General features: G+C 47.2%; 2 protein-coding genes across 2 annotated transcripts; one reads left to right on the top strand and one right to left on the bottom strand.

Annotated features, from left to right (window-relative positions):
• Positions 1-2,714: 2,714 nt before the first annotated feature.
• On the bottom strand, positions 2,715-5,034 carry LOC306826873 (ATP synthase subunit C lysine N-methyltransferase-like). The gene is made up of 4 exons (XM_079348418.1): positions 4,641-5,034; positions 3,990-4,127; positions 3,868-3,918; positions 2,715-3,715 (listed from the first exon to the last, which is right to left on the bottom strand). Exons 1-4 carry the CDS (start codon positions 4,878-4,880, stop codon positions 3,494-3,496), a joined length of 651 nt encoding a protein of 216 aa, XP_079204544.1. The 5' UTR covers positions 4,881-5,034; the 3' UTR covers positions 2,715-3,493.
• Positions 4,829-21,131, top strand: LOC306827169 (THAP domain-containing protein 6-like). Its single transcript, XM_079348838.1, is given in 6 exon segments — positions 4,829-4,909; positions 18,249-18,410; positions 18,836-18,901; positions 18,905-18,995; positions 19,603-19,731; positions 20,270-21,131. Coding segments are annotated over 4 exon segments (309 nt in total). The 5' UTR covers positions 4,829-4,909; positions 18,249-18,278; the 3' UTR covers positions 19,623-19,731; positions 20,270-21,131.
• Positions 21,132-21,365: the final 234 nt, after the last annotated feature.

Genomic DNA, 21,365 nt, shown 5'->3' with positions numbered 1-21,365 from the left:
GTGGTCCTGAGTCTCTGCTTGTGTTGTTACAATAGGCTGTAAATATGAATGGCAGAAGCCTGAGTGACGTCACATCACCTATCTGTTACTGCAGGGGGCTTTGGAAGCCGATCGTTTCTATGCTCGAAATCCTGTCTCAACCTAACTTTGAGTTCACCTAACTTTTAGCCAACCTAACAACAGGCTGAGAGCTGGAGCTGAGGCAGGTTTTGAGCATTTTGACACCAGCTACACCACGCCTGTCTATCAATCAGGTCAGCTACACACCTCATTGTGAATAACTCTTATCCTTCATCCAATCAAAACTGATGAGTCATCAAAACATTCCCCCCGTACAGTGTGTGGATGGAGACATGAGCTAATCACACCTGTTTGTTTTTTTGAAGCAGGCTGTAAACATGTTCATGTCTGCTGTAAAAACAGGCTTTTTGAATGGGTGTGTATGTGACTTCCTGTGCTGCTGCAGCCAGCCTCTAGTGGACACTACAGGTACTGCAAGATTTGACACTTTGACATCGGCTTAATTTCTCAACATTAGAGGTTGTTGCATAAATGCACCAGGTGCTTTGCACTTGGTGATAAACGTATCATATCTGCTCAAATCTGTTGATCAAAACAGGAGTTCTTGGTTTTAACAGTGAACGTTTTGCAAGTTACTATAGCCATTAAAGAACTGGTATCCACATTTTCCAGTACACATATCATGCACCATCTGTTACTCTATACCTGGTGTCAGTGTGTCTGGTTTGATACAGGTTCTTACGGAAGGCGGTGGCTGAGTTAATCTAACTCGAAACTGTACCTCCAACAGATAGAGGGTGAAGCTGCAAAGCAAAGTCTCCAGGCCGATATCAAAACCTGGGACTGGAAGGTTTAGCAGAGTCTTTTGAACCTCAGTGACTATTGATGGGTGGGAGGAGTTTATGGTTATAAGGTGGTTCAAACACAGGACCCAATGGCTCCTGAGGAGCTTTAATTGTATGGAGAAAGGTGTTGAATGTACCTTGGCATGCAGAAATGGTAAATGTACAGCGTGCAAGAACTGTATCAATGATGATATAGAGCAGAGGTTACCATACATTTCAGCTTTGGACCCCCACAATAACTGTGCTGGAGACCGGGGAACCCGACTGTCTCTATTTCAGCAGAGTAATGTAAGAAATGCTGTATAATAATATAATGTATAAACAGTAGGACTGTGTGGACATTCACAATTTCCTTAACAGACACTCAGTTTATGTAGGTGTCAAATGTCATTCATAGGGAGCAGCAGACACCTGCATTGTTTCACTTTTGAGAAGCATAAATTACGTTGCCACTGTTGAAATTTTAGATCATTCATCTTTTTGTATTTGGTGATGGACAGCATCTCGTGACCCCCCTCTCAGTGTCTCACAAGCCCCCAGGGGGTCCCAGTCCCCACTTTAAGAACAGTAGAGTGTGGAGAAAACTCAGACCTGGACCCCTAATACATTAAGCAATGTGGTGCAGTATATGTTTAACTAGTATTCAAGATATTAAAATCAACATATAGAGCTACTGTAAATTTACATGTAAAAGTGGGCGTGGCCATGTCTCCTCCAAGGAGTGGATTTTTTGGAAAACAAATGTTTGCAATGGATTCAGAATCCTAAAGAACCCCTATTTTGACCCCTCACAGGCTACCAAAAGCAAAGGTTAACATTTTCAAGTTTTCACCAATAAGTATATCGTACCAATAAAGTACTATTCCAGACTTTGAGCCGCTCTCACAGATTTTCCCAGAGGAGTTGGATTTAAATGTTTTTATTTGTGTTATAAGACACCTTTATGAACACGTTTGTGATGAAATCTATTGGTAAGGAATCTATTCCCGGATTTTTGCAATATGCCCTTACTATATAGGAATCAACCTTGATAGATTGATAATTAAATCACTGATTTTGTCTTACTTTGTCCATACCAACCTGCTGCACTGTTGGGGAGAGAGACAAACGCACATTAAGACTTTATGCATAGAAACTTCTAATTGAGATTTGTCTTCATTTGTCAAAATGTGCCTTTAATTGGGATGGGCTTGAATTCAAAGTTTCACAACATTCATCCCCCCATCCTGTCCTCTAATAGGACCTTTTTGCACCTCTTCGACAGTAACTCAATATCCAAATACATTTTGCCACAGTGAGAAAGCTGTTCTCTCAGCTTCAGCGGCGGTTTATTACCATCAGCGGGACCACTCAGTGTGATCCTGTCGCTACACTCAGACTGACGGTTTGAGTAGACTGTAGGTAGCAACCCTCTTCTTCTTCTTTGTTTATTGGCAAATCAGCTTGAAGGCACATAATCAACACCAACCTCCACTAACTGTAATGCGTAGCTAAACCATGTAATGGTGTGTTCTTCCCTCATGTCAACATGTTATTATCATCCCAGTACTTCTCCCGTACAGACTGGGAATATGTTGTGCTTGATGGGAGATGGGTTTACGTATCCTCAGCGCCTGTTGTGTCCAGAATCTCGACCCATTCATTACACTCCTCCCCCAGCATGAGCAGGAAGAGAGAGGAAGTTCTCGGAGATGTTTGACGCTCAGACATGGTGTGAGAGATTTCATTGAGTCAGCGACGCTCACAGCTCCATTCTGTTTTCAGGAATTCACAAGAAGACATAATCCAGGACACATGACAGGATGATTATTAAATGATATGATGAGGAATTCTAATCATGAATTTCACTTTTGCACTTTCAAATCAAGTCAGAGATTTATTATGACAAATGAAGTTCACATTTCAGCGTCTGATGATCACACATATCTGACATAGATAACGTTCATCGTTTTATCCCCCTTCCACCAAGATGTTCAGTTCTTTGCGGCACGCATTTGTTGCCGTTTCAACTGTCCAAAAATGGGAATGGTACAAAAATAACTGTTAAAGGCTGAACACCGTTGATTGGTTGAACGTAACGTCACTCCCCGTGTGACAGCAGTAAATGTAAAACACGCCATATGGATTTCATTTCAAGGCTCTTTGTGACAAATGGCAGCGCGGAGTAACATGCGCCACCTCTGAGGGGATGACCTCGGTAAGTCCTCCATCTTTGCTTACTTTGTCAACCTTCTTCTTGAACGTGTTGCATGAATTCCCTCAGGGTCAATAAAGTATATATATCTATTGGTGGGCTGCCATGTGTTGTGTTGTCATCCGCCATCCGGGTTAGCTGTGGAAACACAAGCAAGATCAGGATTACCGCAGCACACCAAGCAGACCGCTTTGGAGATGATCCAGTCCTCTGATCAGGACCGGAGCGTATCACACGGTTCCTTCTCTCTACCTTCATCTTACAGTCTCACACTTCAACCCGGTTCAAGGAATCATTTACAATCCTTTTCAAATTGCAGAATTTAAAAAGCAGGACAGTGTTTCTCCGTCGTTTCCGGCTCAACCCTGGATAGAGAACGTACGAATGCCAAAAAAATAATCCATCTCAAGACGGCTTCTCAAAATGACGTGATTCATGTGTGAGACTGTGGCGTGTCCTGGTCCTCTGTTACCATCTTCCTCGTCTGTCCGTGTTGCATGTCTGATATTAAAGTCTTTGCGTCGTACACCCACACGGTGTCTATGCCCTCGCCGGCGGTGTGTTCAGGGACCCAGGTAGGGAAGGGAAAGCGGCATGCCACCACCTTGGCTGTGGTCGGTAACTCGCTGGCCAGCTTCAGCTCCAGCTGGTCCATCTGAAGACACCAACACGGAGCACATGTTACCAAGTGTGTACTTGACATGTCTATCGTTACCATGGAAACCACAGATGTAATGTCGAGTGGAAAACTGCAGTACTGTTGACTACAGATAAGAAAATCTGCTGTTGAACAAAAAATTCACTCACCATTTGAGGCACACCGAAAATGACGATGTTGGAGTACTGAGCAAAACTGACCTGGAAAACAAACAGAAGACGTCTAACTCACGTGGACTAAATGATACCCGACATCTGCAGAGACAACTCACCTTCCACAGGTCAGAGATGTAGAAGGAGGTGGAGCGGTGGACGCCCTCTCTCCACGCCTTGTAGCGAGAATACCACACGAGCCAGGGGTTCAGCTCCACGCCTGACGCCTTGAAGCCTCGCTTGGCTGCTGCAATCACCTGCGAGGAGACGGACAAAGGACAAGTCAAAGGATCAGCAGAGTACAGACAACACAGCAGCGGCCTACAACATTCACATTGAAGGTGGAACGTCAAAGGGGCGTGAAAATATCTGAATGGGACTTTAATTAATGATACACGTTATTGTTTCCCATTGAAAATAGAGCACATTGAAATTATTTCATTGAACACACTAATGGCTAATGTCTTTCCTCTTTTAATATCTCATCATTTGTTGTTTACTTCCTGTCTGCCATGTTTTGGTGAAGCTGCTTTTACAATCCAAAAGTATAAAGAGAATAAAAAGTATAAACAGTTTGAAATCAAGTTTAGTAGTCCTGGTAAACATGCCGTGTGTGTGTGTGTGTGTGTGTGTGTGTGTGTGTGTGTGTGTGTGTGTGTGTGTGTGTGTGTGTGTGTGTGTGTGTGTGTGTGTGTGTGTGTGTGTGTGTGTGTGTGTGTGTGTGTGTATTTAGGGGTCCGGGTCAAAGTGGTTTATAGAGGAACACCTACTATCCTTCCGTCCCCGCTGCCGAGGTCCAGCAGGTTCCCGGACCTGGCTCTCAGCACGTGGAGCACGTTGTCCACCTGGGCCGAGGTCGCAGGCACGAAGGGGAGGCAGATCTTCCTCAGCGCGGGGGTGATGAAGGGAGCAGCTCCGGCGTACAGGGCGAGCAGAGAGCCGCCCAGCACCCCGGTGAGCAGCACGCCCAGCCGGCTTCTGCTCTGCTCCTGCCCCGCTGTCTCTGACATGACAACCAGCCTCCGTGCTCCTAAACAAGGTCAGGACCACACATGTCCACAGGAAGCTGGCGTGTGCAGCGCCCATTCAAGCCCGTAGTGTCCATAGAGATACGCTCACAAAGGTTCCGCTTTACATCCGGTACCTTCTTCTTCTTCTGTGCTTGTAGTTTTATTGCAGTTGGCCTTTTATATCGTTGCATTAGCGCCGCCTCCTGTATTTGGTCAGTTTATCAGCTAACATCTTTACAGTGTCCACCTGGAGATTTGAGATATGCGAAAAATATCATATCACCATTTTTTTTTTGTCAGTATCACGATCACTTTTCATATTGATTTAAAAAAAAAGTATTGCCAGTTACTGACTAGTTCATCTAGTTATTATCCTGTGTAATGATTTCAAGTTGACTGTTGATACTGTAACCGAGCGGTTTTTATGACGCCTATACTTATTAAACTATAAAATAAAGAAATACGGAATCGGGCATGAAGTGAACACACGTCTCCTCCTTTACTGCTGCACACAGCCGAACACACAGCACACACGCTTAACCACACACTTCCCTTCCTTGAACCCCTTCAAAATAAAAGCTGCCGCTACAGGCTATACACTGTTTAACCAGGTAACTCGCATAACATAATAACATAATAACATACCTTACATACCTCCCCTCCTCCGAAAAGAAACGTCCTCGTTTCACAAAATTAACAAGCATAAATGCAAGAAATGTACAAAAACAGGAACCTGCCACCAGAACACAATTGTCAGAGCAAATAATTGCATCACCCAACGTCACAGCCTCAACACCATATGCCCCCCACAATCCCAAACGTACACCAGACACAACTGATACACAGAGAATCGTGTTCGACATACCACTAGCATTGACAGCCTGCCATAACAGGAAGACACATGAACATGAACACTCAGATCCCTTCACCCTTTTTTTTTTTTTTTTTTTTTTCACACAGCATGAACCAAGCAAATCACTTATAACTGACAAAGTCACTGAAACGAACTGGCTGATTCACAGTCCTGCCAAAACGAGACACAGTCAGTTTCGGCCTGCTGGCGGCCGTATCCAGTGCAGCCCCAGGGCCACCATCAGCCATTTGCTCCTCAGCCCCCCAGTCCCCATGTGTCGACCCCTCCTCCAGCAGTGAGGGAGCATGAACGGGAGAAGCCGAGACGCTATCCGGAGAAACAGCAGGCAATGGCAGCGTGTAGGGTCTCAGTCTGTCATAATGGACAACCTGCCCCAATCCGTCAGAGTTCAAAGGATTGTCAATGCGATACGTAAGTCCAGGTTCCCCCTGCGAGTCCAACACAGCCAGGACCCTGAAGGGCCCTCTCCAGTGAGGGGCCAGCTTCATTCGGTCCTCAGTAGGATTATGCAGCCACACCCGATCACCTACAGAAAACGGCCGGTGACGGACTGCTCCATCATAGTACAGTTTTTGGTCCTCATGCGCAGTGGCACCATGTTGCCTGGCATTACAGAAAGCCGTCTCCAGCCTGTCAGCCAGAGAAGATACAAAGTCGGCATGAGAAAAAGGCATGTCCCGGTGCACCATTTGAGATGGCACCAAAACATCTACCGGAACACGCGCCTCTCGTCCATGGCACAAAAGGTAAGGCGTGTAGTTGGTGGAGGAGTGCACAGACGTGTTATATGCAAACGCCACATGTTTCAGATAATCGTCCCATTCACCCCCACAGTCCAACAATGATTTGGCCAGCTGGTCGATGAGAGTCCGATTAAAGCGTTCAACCATCCCATCTGACTTGGGATTGTATGGCGTGGTGCGTGTTTTCTTGATACCCAAAAGCTGACACAATCTCTGAACAATTTCAGCCTCAAACTGCCGGCCCTGATCACTATGAACCCTTTCTGGAACGCCATGAACCAGGACATAATCCTCAAACAGACACCGTGCTACCGATTGGGCTGTTTGGTTAGGAAGAGCATACAGATTCACAAACTTAGTAAAATAGTCTTCCACAACTAACACATATCTGTTACCCTTTGAAGTCATTGGAAGTTCAAGAATGTCAGTAGCCACTCTCTGAAAGGGACGAGTCGCTTGGGACCCACCCATCGGTGCTCGACGTTTAGGTACAGGAGCTCGGCGAGTTTGACAGGGCACACACTGCTCACACCATCGCTGAATGTCCTTGAACATAGAGGGCCAGTAACATGTTTGTCGTGCCCGTTCAAACACCCGTTCTGCTGAGAAATGAGCTGACGTGGGCCCTCCATGAAGTTGCTGCAGCACATCAGGGACAAGTGAGGAGGGCACAACCACTTGACAGTGGGCATCCCCTGTGAGGGAGGACTTCACTGACCGACAGAGTAGCCCATTCACAACAGAGAGGCGAGAATACTCCGTCCATAATTTCCTAAGCCTCCGAGAGCTACCTTGCATCTGCTTCCGAGGAGGTCGGGACCCGTTACTTTCAATCCATTCCAACACTTTAGCAATATCCGGGTCCGACTGTTGCAGTTCCGTAACTCCAGCCCCCTCATGTGAAAGTGCAGTCAGCAAATCAAACAAGTCAGTCAGTTCACTGTCCATGACCATTTGCTGCTCTGTAGCCTGATTGTTCACAGCAGGTTGCTGAGTCAACGAAGTGCCAGATTGGGGAACACTTGATTTCCCGTCCTCCCCTATAGCATTCACCTGGATGACTGCTTCCTCTGAGGCGGGATTCACTATAGCAGACTCTGATTCCGGAGGTCTCCGTGAGAGAGCATCAGCATTAGTATGCTTCCGTCCATCCTTGTGCTGCATGACCCAGTTGAAAGGGTCCAGTTCCAAAATCCATCTAGCTCTTTTGCCTGTTGGATCCTTGTCAACAGACATGCTGCGGAGGCCTAACAACGGCTTATGATCCGTTATTACGGTGAATGTAGCTGATCCAATGTAGTGTCTGAATTGACGCACAGCCCACACTACAGCCCACAGTTCCCGATCAAACGTGGACCAGCGCCTCTCTGTGGGAGTGAGCGCTTGACTGGCATACACTACTACTCTCTCTAGTCCATCCTTGTCCTGAGCCAACACAGCCCCCACAGCTTCCATGGAGGCATCCGTGTACACTTTAAAGGGGGAACTGAAGTTGGGCAATGTGACAACCGGGGCAGAGGAAAGCACCCCTTTAAGGTACTCAAAGGCTGCATCACATTCAGTTGTCCAGAGGAAAGCTGTGTCTTTACATGTTAGGCGGTGCAGAGGAGCTGCACGCTGGGCAAAGTCCCTAACAAAACGTCTATAATAAGAGCAAAGGCCCACAAAAGCTCTCACTTCGGTTGGGTTCTGTGGTGTGGGCCAGTTCTTGACCTTGTCCGTGTTCCGAGGGTCAGGCTGTAGGCCGTGGCGTGAAACTACATGCCCCAGGAACACCACATGACCCCGGGCCAGATGGCACTTTGTAGGGTTCAGTCTTAGGCCTGCAGCCTGAATCCTGGTGAAGACCTCCTGCAGACTGACGAGATGATCCTCAAAGGTGGGACTGTATATCAGTATATCATCCAGGTACACCATACACACTTGCCACGGAAGCCCTCTAAGTACGAGTTCCATCATGCGCTGAAATGTAGCAGGTGAGTTGGTGAGTCCCATGGGCATTGACCGCCACTGGTACAGGCCCCTGCCTGTTGTGAAGGCCGTTTTCTCTCGGTCTTCCTCCGCGACCTCAACCTGCCAGTAGCCGTTAGAGAAATCCAACGTGCTAAACCACCAGGACCCTGCTAAGGCATCCAAAGTATCATCCACCCTGGGAAGGGGATGACAGTCTTTCACAGTTACACTGTTTAAGCGACGATAGTCAATACAGAACCTCCACTCACCATTCTTCTTCTTGACCAGGACGACAGGTGACGCCCATGGGCTGCAGCTCTCCTCAATGACCCCATCAGCTAACAGGGCCGCCACTTGCTTGTCTATTTCCTCTCTCTTTTCTGGTGAGGTTCTGTAGGCACGCTGTCGTAGGGGGGGGTGACCAGCAGTTTTGATGTGATGTTTGATGAGTGTGCATTTGCCAGTCACCCTTTTCGATGTGCTGAATATCTCCCTGTGTTCAGCTAGTAATGCAGCTAACTGTGCTTTCTGCTGCCGATTAGCCGAGGACTCCTCCAGCGATACAACAGGCACATCAGTGGCCGATATGGCAGACACAGTCTCAACAGGGAACTGTGGGAGGGGCACAAGCTCAGACTCATCCACAGAGAAAAACTCCCCCAAGTGAATGCCCTCTCTTAGCACAATGTCTTGCTCTGTCGGGTTCAAAACACGGGCTGTTGTAACCCCATTTTTCACTAATGTCACTGTGTGAGCCACTACACACTCACTTTTACCCTGGAGGTTAGGTGCCAAGTAGCCCACAAACTCGGGGAGCTGGTCAACGAGTCTGGCCGGGGACACCTTTACAGGCACCAGCCTCTCGCTGAGGGGGGGGCAGTGTCACCGGAGTTGCAATCGAAACATTACAGCACTCAGGTATCAAATCCTTGCCACTCAAAAGGGGAATAACGGTGTCCCATAACTGCAGTCGGCCACAGACGTAATCCAGGAGGGCATGGTTAGCAACAAGAAAGTCCAAGCCCAGCAGTGCTGCTTGTGTAGAGCCTCGAAGTACATAGAACACATGCTGCCAGGTCTCCTTACCCAGATGGAGAGTTGCTGTTATAGAGCCCAATGTATCGAGCATCTGGCCATTCACAGCTCGGGCAGCAATGATGTCAGCATTTAGGGGTCGCTTGCGCAGTGCTGGAACAGCCATGCGAAACTCAGCACTGATGAAGGACTCTGTTGATCCTGAATCCACCAGTATGTTGATTTCTGTTCCTTCGATGCTTCCCCTCACATATGAGGTTTGCTGCTGCTCAGCCCTGTCTGGTATCAATGCGTTACTTGTAGAGGGAGTAAGGATTACTCCCCCCAATGGGCCCATGGGGTCTGTAGCTGGTGTTTGGGCCTTAACATCAGCTACATCTCTTTTCCCGACTGGCTGGCTAGGTCCTCCCTCCTGGGGGAGAGAAACCGCACTCCTCGACGCCTTGGGGTTTCGTCATTAAAGGACTCCCTGGCAGGTCTGGGGCTCCGCCAATTTGGAGACCCATTACGGCCATACTCAGGTACCCAGTAATCCTGTCTTTCCCCGCGTCCTACCTCTGCTCTGCGGTCACGCCAGCCACGGTCAGGGGAACGCCCTCTCTGCCTTGTTCCCCCCATGTACACTGACACTGACCTCCACGGGGAGGTGTTCTCCGTTCTTCTCTCCAGCTACTGGACTTCAGTCGATTATTTTCCTCTGCCATTCGTCTCATTTCCATCCTCATTTCTCTCATGTCCTCTGTAATTCTGTCCATAGCCCTGTACAACTCACCTCCATCAGATATGGCTGCTGCAGTAGGAGGCTGGCGTACATGGGGGCTTACATAGTCAATTCTTAGAGTCTCTCTGGCCATCTCACAACGACCAGCAATAATCAGAGCCTCTTCCAAATCCGTTGCGCCTTGCTCGTGACATTTAGCTCTCAGAGCCGGGTCAAGTCCAGCCAAAAATCTGCGAAACTTCTCCTCTTTCTGAGCTATGTCACCGTAGTTTGGGAAGGCTTCCTGAACTAGCTTGCTTATTTCTGCTGCGTACACTTCCAAACTCTCACCTGGAGCACGGAGTCGGGCAGCAAGGTTTGCTCTGAAACGGTCCATAAACTGCCTTTGTCCAAAAGCTTCCTGTAACTTCTCCTTCACTGCAGAATAATCGGCCTGAACAGCTGCTGGGAGGCTATCCCACAGGAGGAACGCAGCCTTGGAGAGTCGTGTTGGTAAAATCCTGATCAGCTCGTAATCATAGTCAGCTCCATTACCTCCTACTAGTGCTCTCACTGCCAATTCGTACTGTCGGGCCCAGCACGGGAAACTTTGCTTTTCATCTCCAGCGAAGGGCGACGGGAGTTCAATTCTGATGCTGCTGCCAGAAGATTTTTCACCGCGGTGCATCCTGTAGCTCAGTGGGTCCTCGTCGCACTTCCACATGATCCCACCGCTGCCACCAATGTAACCGAGCGGTTTTTATGACGCCTATACTTATTAAACTATAAAATAAAGAAATACGGAATCGGGCATGAAGTGAACACACGTCTCCTCCTTTACTGCTGCACACAGCCGAACACACAGCACACACGCTTAACCACACACTTCCCTTCCTTGAACCCCTTCAAAATAAAAGCTGCCGCTACAGGCTATACACTGTTTAACCAGGTAACTCGCATAACATAATAACATAATAACATACCTTACAATACGTTTATCTTTTATAAATGTCTTAAAGGGGCTCCAGTCTCCCAGAAATGTCTTCACTACATTCAGATCATGTTTTAAGAACAGTTTGAGGCTTGTCTGCTCCATATTGTCCTCTTGTGTCTTAATATGTTTTAGAGTTCAGGTACATTTTCACACAGTTGTCATTCATTTAAAAATGTGCTCTTCAAACATGATACAGAATGTGATTATCATTGACATAATATAGTAGATGCCTCATGACGTCCTGGAACACATGAAACGTTGCCACCATATTGGATGGGTCTCCTCACGCTACGCTAGCTTTGGAGAGCAGCTATGCCAGTGTCTGGTGCAGTATCCTTAACAGATCCCGTGAGATTACCTTTCACAAGTAAAACAAACAAAAATAATAATCATTTTGGTTAGGGTTACCCTAACCCTACCCTCCTGATGAAGCCAGTGACGGCGAAACGTTGAGGACCCCTTTTAATTTTTTTATTTATTTTATTTCTTCTTTTTTGCAAAACTTTTAAAGTGCTCCTTTAACCTTTTTTTTTAAACTCTACGGATTGTTTTTAAACCGTTTTTTACCTCACCATGGTTTTTAACAGCTCCAACAGCGGATTTTAAGCTCACACCATCACCCAAGGAGACCTGCAGCTACAACCCAACAAATACGGTGAGTGACAGCATTTTAGGTGTGCACACTGAAGAACAGCAAGTCACCACCGTCTGCACGGATCTCCAAGGACACGTCAGCTTTTATCCTGCCTTTACTGGTCTTATGGGGTTTACATAAAACCACCCCCTGGAGGGGAGAAAGACTGGTACAGTACCCCCCTCCTTTTCAGACCAGGAGAAGCCCTGCTGAGGAGGCCTTAACCAGGCCCCTGCCCTGTGAGTTTTTTAAGAGACTGGTTTTTACAAACAATCTTAATTGCACTTTTATTCACACTTCCTTTTATTCCCCCCCCCCCTTTTTAAATTCCCTCCCATCTCTTCCCCCGGGTTGGGTTTCCTCTACCTTTTTAGCTTCAGTTTTTAGGCCCAGACACACCTGTCCACCCTCCATTTTAGCTCCTGTTTTTAGCTCAGGTTGTCTGGCCCTCTTTTTATTTCTTTTATTTCTGGTGCTTCCTCCCTTGTCCGTGGGGGGTGCCAGTATTTTTCCACTCATTCTCTGTGGGGCGTCTATCGGCTGGGTTTCCCCTCACCACTTCTCCAGCTCCACAGCGACATGTCCATCACTCTCACTAACCGCTTCACACCACTAGCGACTCCGGGCCGGGGGAGGAGGGGGAGCACCAACCACTGCTCCACTGCCCCCCCGCCTGGAGCGAGCACCCGACCACCACCGTCACACACACAGCTCACACCGGAACTCCACGTACAAAGTAAACGGTATTTTAAACTCCTTCAGGCCATCCACCACTCCGAAATACTCACACAGTCACAACCGGTTCATTCCCACAGGGGATGATGAAGAAAGTTCACCGCCTCACTGCCTTCATCAAACCCTCTTCACCCAACCTCACCACCTTAGATAAAGTTAAACAGAACACCCACACCTGGATGCAGAACAACATGACCATCCTCACAGAGCACTACGATCACGTTATTGCTGTGGAGCTGGACAACATCCCCCCCTACAGCCAGGAGGCCTTTGACAGGGCCCTCCAGTGGGGGAGGGTGAGGTACAGGAGGAGATTCACGTCCTCCTCGGTCTCCACTCTAAGGGACCTCCTAACCAGGGGGCCCCGGAGCCAGGAGGGCCCTCCTGTGCTTCAACTCTCCCCCACAGACTTTCCTCCCCTCCCCCAAACAACAGGCTCACCCATCACCCTCAGCAACCTCCCTCTTACTCCTCTCCTACCTACTCCCACCTGCCCTCCCTCTTCCTCCTCTCCGGTCTCCCCTATGACCTTACCTGACCCTAACCCTAACCCTCCTCCCTCTGTTCCTTCTCCTCCTACTGCCTCACCCAACCCCTCCCCTAAACCTAACCTTCGGGGTTCCCCTCTCCCTCCCTCTACCACCTTCCCTCCCCCCTGCCCTAGACCTAACCTTCGGGGTTCCCCTCTCCCTAACCCTAACCCTCCCCCCTCCTCCCCCCCTCCTCCCTCTACTACCTTACCTTCCCCCTGCCCTAAACCTAACCTTCGGGGTTCCCCTCCCCCTCCCTCCCCCCCTCCTCCCTCTACTACCTTACCTTCCCCCTGCCCTAAACCTAACCGTCGGGGTTCCCCTCTCCCTAACCCTAACCCTCCCCCCTCCTCCCCCCCTCCTCCCTCTACTACCTTACCTTCCCCCTGCCCTAAACCTAACCGTCGGGGTTCCCCTCTCCCTAACCCTAACCCTAACCCTCCCCCCTCCTCCCCCCCTCCTCCCTCTACCACCTTACCTCCCCCCTGCCCTAAACCTAACCTTTATCAACCCCCCTCCCCTGCTCCTCTCACCACCTCCCCTCACTCCCCCCCTTCCACCTCCACACAACCTCTCTCCACAGACCTCTGTACGCTGGGGGGGTCGGCGGCGGCATCGGGACGCGGCGGAGTGGCACAGCCCCCGTTGCAGAAACGCAACCCCGGACGGCGGGTGAAGGTTGAAATCCACCCAATCCCCCAGGGCACACTCGACCGTCCGGGGCATGCACGGGCTGGGTCCTCTGCCTGACCCCCTGTCGCCCCCTCCTCCCCTCCCTCCTCACCTTCCCCACACCCAGTCAGCACCCTCCCAGTACAATCACCACCTTACAGCAACATAGTCTTACCCTGCAGTAACACCATTTCATCCTCTCCACCTACAGATACACACCACAGCCAGCAGGGGGAGCCAGAGCTGCTTGCCACAGAGCCCTGTGAGCCAGACACCAGCATAGAGGTGGAAAACAATTCCATGATGATGAAGGGAGCAACGACAGCAAAGCTGAAAACAACCCCAACATCTGAGTTATCCACCTCTCACTCCACCAGGGCCTCTGTGGCGGCACATGGCTCCCCGAGTCGCCCGGAACCACACACACACCCACGCACACACAGAAAAATACAGGACTGGCACTTGGAGGTCCGGAAGAGGACACTCATCATAGGTGACTCCAACCTCTCCCGGATCCCTTCATTCACAGACCCACACATCCAAGTAGACAGTTACCCCGGAGCAAACTTTCATCACATAGCCACCATCCTGAAAAAACTCACCCCATGTCACAACACCACACAGGTCATCTTATCAGCCGGACTTAACAACTGTCTTTCAGAACACGACCCCACCACATTCACCAAACAGTTACAGACAATGTGGAGGACCAGCCAGACCACCTTCCCCAACGCCACCATCTACATCCCTGTAATAAACTTCTCACCCAGACTGGACTCACACAAACGGACACTCCTCACCAAACTCAACGACACCATCACTGCCAAATACAACTTCATTCCAGATATCAACTCACAACTCTTCCGGACTGGCACAGACAATATACACTGGACCTCTGACACGGCCGGGATGTTGTTCAGGTACTGGAAGGAACAGTTAAACTTATAACTGGGGATAACTGTCATTCCACACCTCCCCATCAGTCCAACATCACCAACCTCTGTGCCGTTTTCTCCCTCACAGCCGTACAGCTGGAGTTACTAGAAAAAGGACTCACTTTCATTCCCACACCCAACCCACCCACCCGGCCGGAGCTCAGGGGGGACCTGCACACCTTCCACAGGAGGCTGAAACTCCTGGATCACTTCCAGGGGGGGCAGAGGCGGGACCCCGTGCTGTTCACTGGGCCGTCCCATTGGTCACCAAACACGGACACACTCTCACCTGCTATTTCACAACTCATCCATAAAAACAACCAAGCACTCACACATCAGCGCCCCCTGCCACATAGAACGCACAACATTAGTCAGGAACACAAACGCATCATCAGAACATTGGGTAATCACAAACACATAGTCATTAAGCCAGCAGATAAGGGGGGCCAAATAGTTATTCAGGATAGGGACAATTACATTTTAGAAGCACATAGACAGTTAAATAACAACACATATTACCAACTACTGACACACCCACTACAATTAGAGACACAGACACTAGTTAGAAAGATTACAGAAACACTCTACAGACAAAAATTCATCAATTTCAAACAGAAACAATATCTGGACGGTCCCAGTGAGCCCAGGCCCCGCCTCTTCTACCTGCTCCCCAAAATCCACAAGCCTCCTGACACCTGGACGGTCCCCTCGGTGGTTCCGGTCGGCCGCCCCATTGTCAGTGACTGCAACTCGGAAACATACACCATCACAGAATACATCGACCACTTCATCAATCCACTTTCCTAACTGCACCCCAGCTACATCAAGGACACCTACCATTTTGTTAATAAAATAAAACACCTTCAGGTACCCGGTCACACCTTCCTGTTTTCAATAGATATAGATTCCCTTTACACAAACATGGAAACTCCACTTGGTTTAGCTGCAATAAAACACCTCTTCAACAAACACCCAGACCCATCCAGACCCGACAGCCACCTCCTACAACTCCTGCACATCACCCTCACCCGCAACGACTTCATGTTTAACAATCAGCACTACCTCCAGCTGTGCGGTTGTGCGATGGGCCGGAAATATGCGCCAGCCTACGCAGACATTTATCTGGCCCACTGGGAGGAAACGGCCTTCGCCACACTCACCACCAAACCCCTCCTGTATTTCCGGTACCTGGACGACATCTTCGGCCTCTGGGACGGCACACATCAGGATTTCATGACCTTCCTGGACACCCTCAACACACACCACCCCAAAATAACACTGAAACACAACATTTCCACATCTGCAATAGAATTTTTGGACACCTGTGTCTTCTTCCGTGCCTCTAGTGACCAGTCCAAAACACTGGCCACCAAAGTACATTTCAAAGACACGGACCGCCACGCACTCCTCCACAAGTCGAGCTATCACCCCAGGCACACGTACAGAGGTCTGATAAAATCCCAGCTGATACGCTTCCGCAGAATCTGCACCTTCCCGGAGCATGTGGAGGAGGCCACCAGCACCCTCTTTAGTGCGCTGAGGCCCAGGGGTTACTCGAGACGCTTCCTCAGAACCATCAAGGCGGAGGTTGGCCGGACCTTTCAGGATAGATATAACAATCCCAGCGCCCGGCCGCCCGGTCCTACTCTCGTCCCCTTAGTAACCACTTATTCCCAAGATTTAAAGAGGCTAATTTCAGCTCTTAGGTCTAATTTTGAGGGGGCGAGGGAGGGCTGTGACGTGCTGGGCGACTGCCGGCTGATCTCCGCCCATCGCAGGAACAAAAACTTGAAAGACTTTCTGGTTCATACAGATTTTAATAAAAATAACCAAGACAGGGAAGCGTCTCGAGGCTCGGACATTGGTTTTATCCGTCTCCCCCACATTTTTAACCCCTATGCCAGAGTCGGTATCAACCCGTGGCAGGCCTTAAAACCCACAACAACTAATGCAGTATATGCTATACGATGCAAGGCCTGCCACAGACTCTATGTGGGGGAGACCAGAAACGACATCACTGCGCGTATTAGACAGCATTTTTATCATATTAATAGCGGGAATGGCACCACTGTCTTGTATGCACATTTTAAACTCCACGGCCAACACAATGTGCAGAGCATGGGCCTGGAGAGCAACAGGGACTGGAACACTGTCCAGAGACGAGCGGCGGAAAGGAAATGGATCCACCTCTTAAAACCAATAGAACCTACCGGTCTTAATGAGAAATATTAGGGTGGATCCATTTCCTTCTTTTTTAATATAGCTTTTAGTGGGTTTTAGAAAATACTGACCCCCTGACCTCCCGGGGCCTCTCTTACAGGTTTTAACAGGCCGACCCTCTGCGGGCCGGGCTACCCTCCTTCTTTTAATCTTTAGCTTTTATTTTTCAAATATTGATTTTATAGCCCACTCCTCCTCTATGGGATCTTAATTTATTTATGTTTTACCTTAATTTGTCTTATGCATATTTTAACCCCCCCCCTTTTAATTATGTCTAATTATGGAATTTTAAAAAAAAATGTATCCAGCACTTTTTGCATGTATGTTTGTTTTAGCACTTTTAGACCCCTATGAGGAGATTCTGGACCCTTTAAAATCTTATTTTAGCTTACTTTGATTTCTAAATTAGATTATTTATCTTTTAAATTAATTTATGAGGTAGAACCTGCCTGCGGGGGGCGCGCCTCAAAACACTTTTCAACAAATAACAAAAACCTTTTTTTAAAGACACCTTGCCCTGTTTTATGACATTTTATTGGACCTCTCCTTGTCTTATACTTGTTTACTTTCTTATCCTCTTTTAACTTAATCAACAAAGATCCTATTATTTTATGAACTGCATTAAGATGTTTTAACAAGTGTAAATAAAGATGTATATATGTTTCTACAATTTTACAAACCCATGTATTTTTATGAGTGTGGTTTTAATGTGAATTTAAGCACTTATTTTATTTATGCACTTTTTTACATTTATTAACTAACCTTTTATCAATTTTAACACTTATTCTTTTATTTTGTAGATACATTTATACTTCACTTTCGCCAGGCCTTTTAATTCAGTTCAGGGCACTTATAAATAGGATCTTTATTTTATCTGTTTTAAATTATTTATTTTATTTATTTAGCTTTTAATTTTCTCTTTCTTAATTTCTAGAACAATGAAAGTCATTCAGCTCCTTGGTGTTTTTATCGGAGGCCCTGGGACGGGGTAGGTTTTAGCCAGCTACAGAGCTCCGCCGACCTCTCCTGCGCGGTGGTCCGGTTACCCTTTTTAATTAAAACCAAATTTTAGAGTGTCTTAAGAGGGTCTTAATGAAAACCTTTTGGTTTTTAAGGAGGGTTTTAATTGCAAACTTTTAATTACTTATTAAAACCGTTGGTCCCCCTGAGAGCCCGTGCCCCCCGTAGCGTCCCCCAGAGGACGCTGCGCTTTTACCCAGACCTAACCCTAACCCTATTTTACCGTTTAAAATATTATGTCATTTGGTGTCAACTGGTACTCTCTCTCTCTCTCTCATTAGTCATATCACTCTAGCTGTTTTTTTCTTCTTCACATTGTGAAGGTTTCCCAGTGATACAAGCTTGAGGAGGCAATGGGAAGTGATTCATCAAAGCTCTGCAGTGAGCACTTCAAGCCTGATGATTTTGACAGGACGGATCAGATCGTCAGGCTTAGAGATGGTGCGACCCCTTCTGTCTTTAACTTCCCATGTCATCTCCAAAGAGTAGCTATATTTTTACTCTATATGCTAACAGCTGTTAGTTCTTTCTGCATATGTAGGAATGTATTGTGCGTTACACTACACTGTGGGAAATTAAAACCTGCCCATGTGTTTTTAGTTGTTTTTAAGTCGTCTGTTTTTCATATTTTAGCCTGTAGTGACAAGGAACACACTTCAAGGAAAGCTGAAGAGACCTTTCTCAGCATTTCCCTGAAAGTGAACCTCAGTCCGATGATGTGAGTGTTTGTAGGCTATTTCATGTCCCATACAGCTGTGAGCATCATGGCTCTGGTCATATCAACATCGCTTCCTTGTTTTGTTTCAACATACTCATATATACACGTTGTATATGTTATAAATAAATATGGTGCACCAACCAAACAACTGTGAGTGGTATGATATAAACATCTTCATCCTTCTTTCTATAGGACCACTCCTATGCATTGACTAGTTCCCCTTCTCGGCTAAAGACCAGACTCAGTGAAGCTTTGGCATGAGTGGAGAGTCTTGAGCAGGAGAGGCACAATGCAAGAGCCCGAGAACAGAGAGCGAAGAACACCTTGAAGAGCCTTCTGGTCACGATCAGAGGTACGACGGGTATAAAACAGCGGAGGAACTGTATTTATTTAACAAAAGGGGAAAACAAAACTTATTCAAACACTAAAATCCAAAACCGAGTGGAAAGAAAACAAAATATAATCCAGGGAGCAAAACAGGCAAAGACGGACACTCATCAGAATACAACTACAAAAGACAAACTGACTACCAGAGACAATGAACCGACAAGAGACTGAGGAAACACAGAGACTAAATAGACAAGGGGTAATCAGACGCAGGTGAGACTGACGAGACAGGTGAGGAACATCAGGGTAATCACACAGGCGGGAAACACAAGGAACAAAGAACACAAGACCAGAACAACTGAGGACAAGTACAAAGTAAAACCCAACACCGACACCACCAAAACCAGATCTACAAAATATAACGGAAAACACTAAAGACTAGACTTAAAACACAAGACAGGAAATAAACTAACAGGCAACATAGGAGGACACAGGGAAACACACTCAGGACTAAAGTAAACACAAGACTATGACACATTAAAGCACACAAGGGAAACAATCCACACAATCAATTTGCCTTTTCCTACTCTGTTTGATTTAATCAGTTGTGTTTGTTTCTTTCAGCCACTGAGCCACTATGTTTCGAGGCTAGTTACCCAGGGTGAAGTTCCTCCACTTCGCATGTGAGTTAAGAGCACCGGGTCACTAATAGAAGGCACTGACGTTTTGGTTTGTTGTGAGGTTTGTTGTGCTGCACAACGGTGAGTATGTGGTAGCACCTCTGCACCTTCCTCAGCGTAGTCTGCCTCTTAACTAAGTGGCTTAAGCTCTGTTTTGGTTTATTCCTTCTTTTTTAATTAGTATTTTAATATCTCCTTTGTAAGTTTTATCTTTATTATGACTATTTTAGAGTTTGTATTAAAATGAACAATAATTTTAATTCACTTCTATTAGTATTTGGTCCCCACACCTGCTCTGCCACAAGAGCATCAGGTAGAATTTTCACATTTATAATTAGTCTTCATAGTCCGTGGGCCAGTCTGGATATTGGTACCTTCTGGGTGGCCACAGATTATTTTTGTATACCTATATATCCCTTGTTTACAGTATGTTATTATGTGATAGACCTCTCAGAAGTAACCCACTCTCTAAAGTAAACGGCACATCAGACACCAGCGCATATCTTATTGTAGTCTAACATGGTGATACAGTTTCCTTACTTACCATCAGATGTATTTTATGACTCTAACTGTCCTCATTAACCATCTCTGTAATCTAAGTGTGTAAATGTTTTTTTAGGAGGCTGGAGTAACAATCCAACTGCGGGGCAGTTCCAAGGCATCTCCTGCCGTCTGATGGTCCGTTGTGGTGTCTCACCAAGTGGGTCAGGCAATGTGGCAGCACAAGATGAAACAATGTCCCCATCAGCTGCAGACATGCACTCCGCTTTAATGGCAGAGGAAGAGCTCCTGTCCCCATTTGCAAACCTTTCTGCTGTCATAGGTGACCACAGCTACCTGCCCACCCGCTTTGATGGTCTTCTAGACAATGCCCTTGTCTACATTTCAGGGTTTGTTGTAAGAACAATTCTGAAAAAAATGTGATGTGTGCAGGCAAGCCTCGTCACAACTGCTGTACCCTCATCCTTTGACCAGAGTTACCACCTGCTTGAACTTAAAAAACAATGGTGGGCTGATGATCCCCTCAGAGGGAACAGTGAGGGTGCTCAGAGCAGCAGAGCGTGTGATTCGGCAAAGTTCAAAAGAACAAAGTGTCAGTGTGTCCTTCGCCCACCGTTTGGTTCAGGCGATGTTGGGTCAGAGGATGTGTTCTTACTGGGTGAGCACATTACAGACGTGTAATACAGAAGACTCATCATTTCATGCTTCTGTCATTTGTTGTCTGTATTTAACAAAGTAAGGCTGCACCATATTGCAAACTTAACTACCCTGGAGTTACAGAGTGGCAGCACACGCAAGGAGCTGTGCAAAACAGTTTTTTAAAGGGTTTTAGTTCCCCAACCCCATGCAAGCCTGACAGTGGAGTGTAGCCCATCGGTCAAATATTGGTTTGTCTTGCTTTTCTTGTGGAACTGATCAGTTGGGAGCTTTGGCAGAAGTTCACAACCTGTGCGTGCAATAAATTCAAATTTTCAATCGAACTTGTTTGTTATTAAAATATCAAAATAATCTAATTTATCAATGAGACATAGCCTACCATTATGTCTCTGTATGACTCTATGATCAACCACTACTGCCGATTGGCTTTTCTAAAAGGTAGGCATCAAATTCCACTTGCGATTGAGAAAGCAATTCTCCAATGCTTCTGGGTTAACTTTAAACTTGTGAAATATTTGTAATACACGAAACCCCATTTCAAAATATTTGTAACATTC

This window comes from Symphodus melops, assembly GCF_947650265.1.
Source record: "Symphodus melops genome assembly, chromosome: 7".
NCBI lineage: Eukaryota > Metazoa > Chordata > Actinopteri > Labriformes > Labridae > Symphodus > Symphodus melops.
The sequence above is the reverse complement of the archived record's forward strand: the minus strand, read 5'-3'. Positions and strand labels throughout refer to the sequence as shown.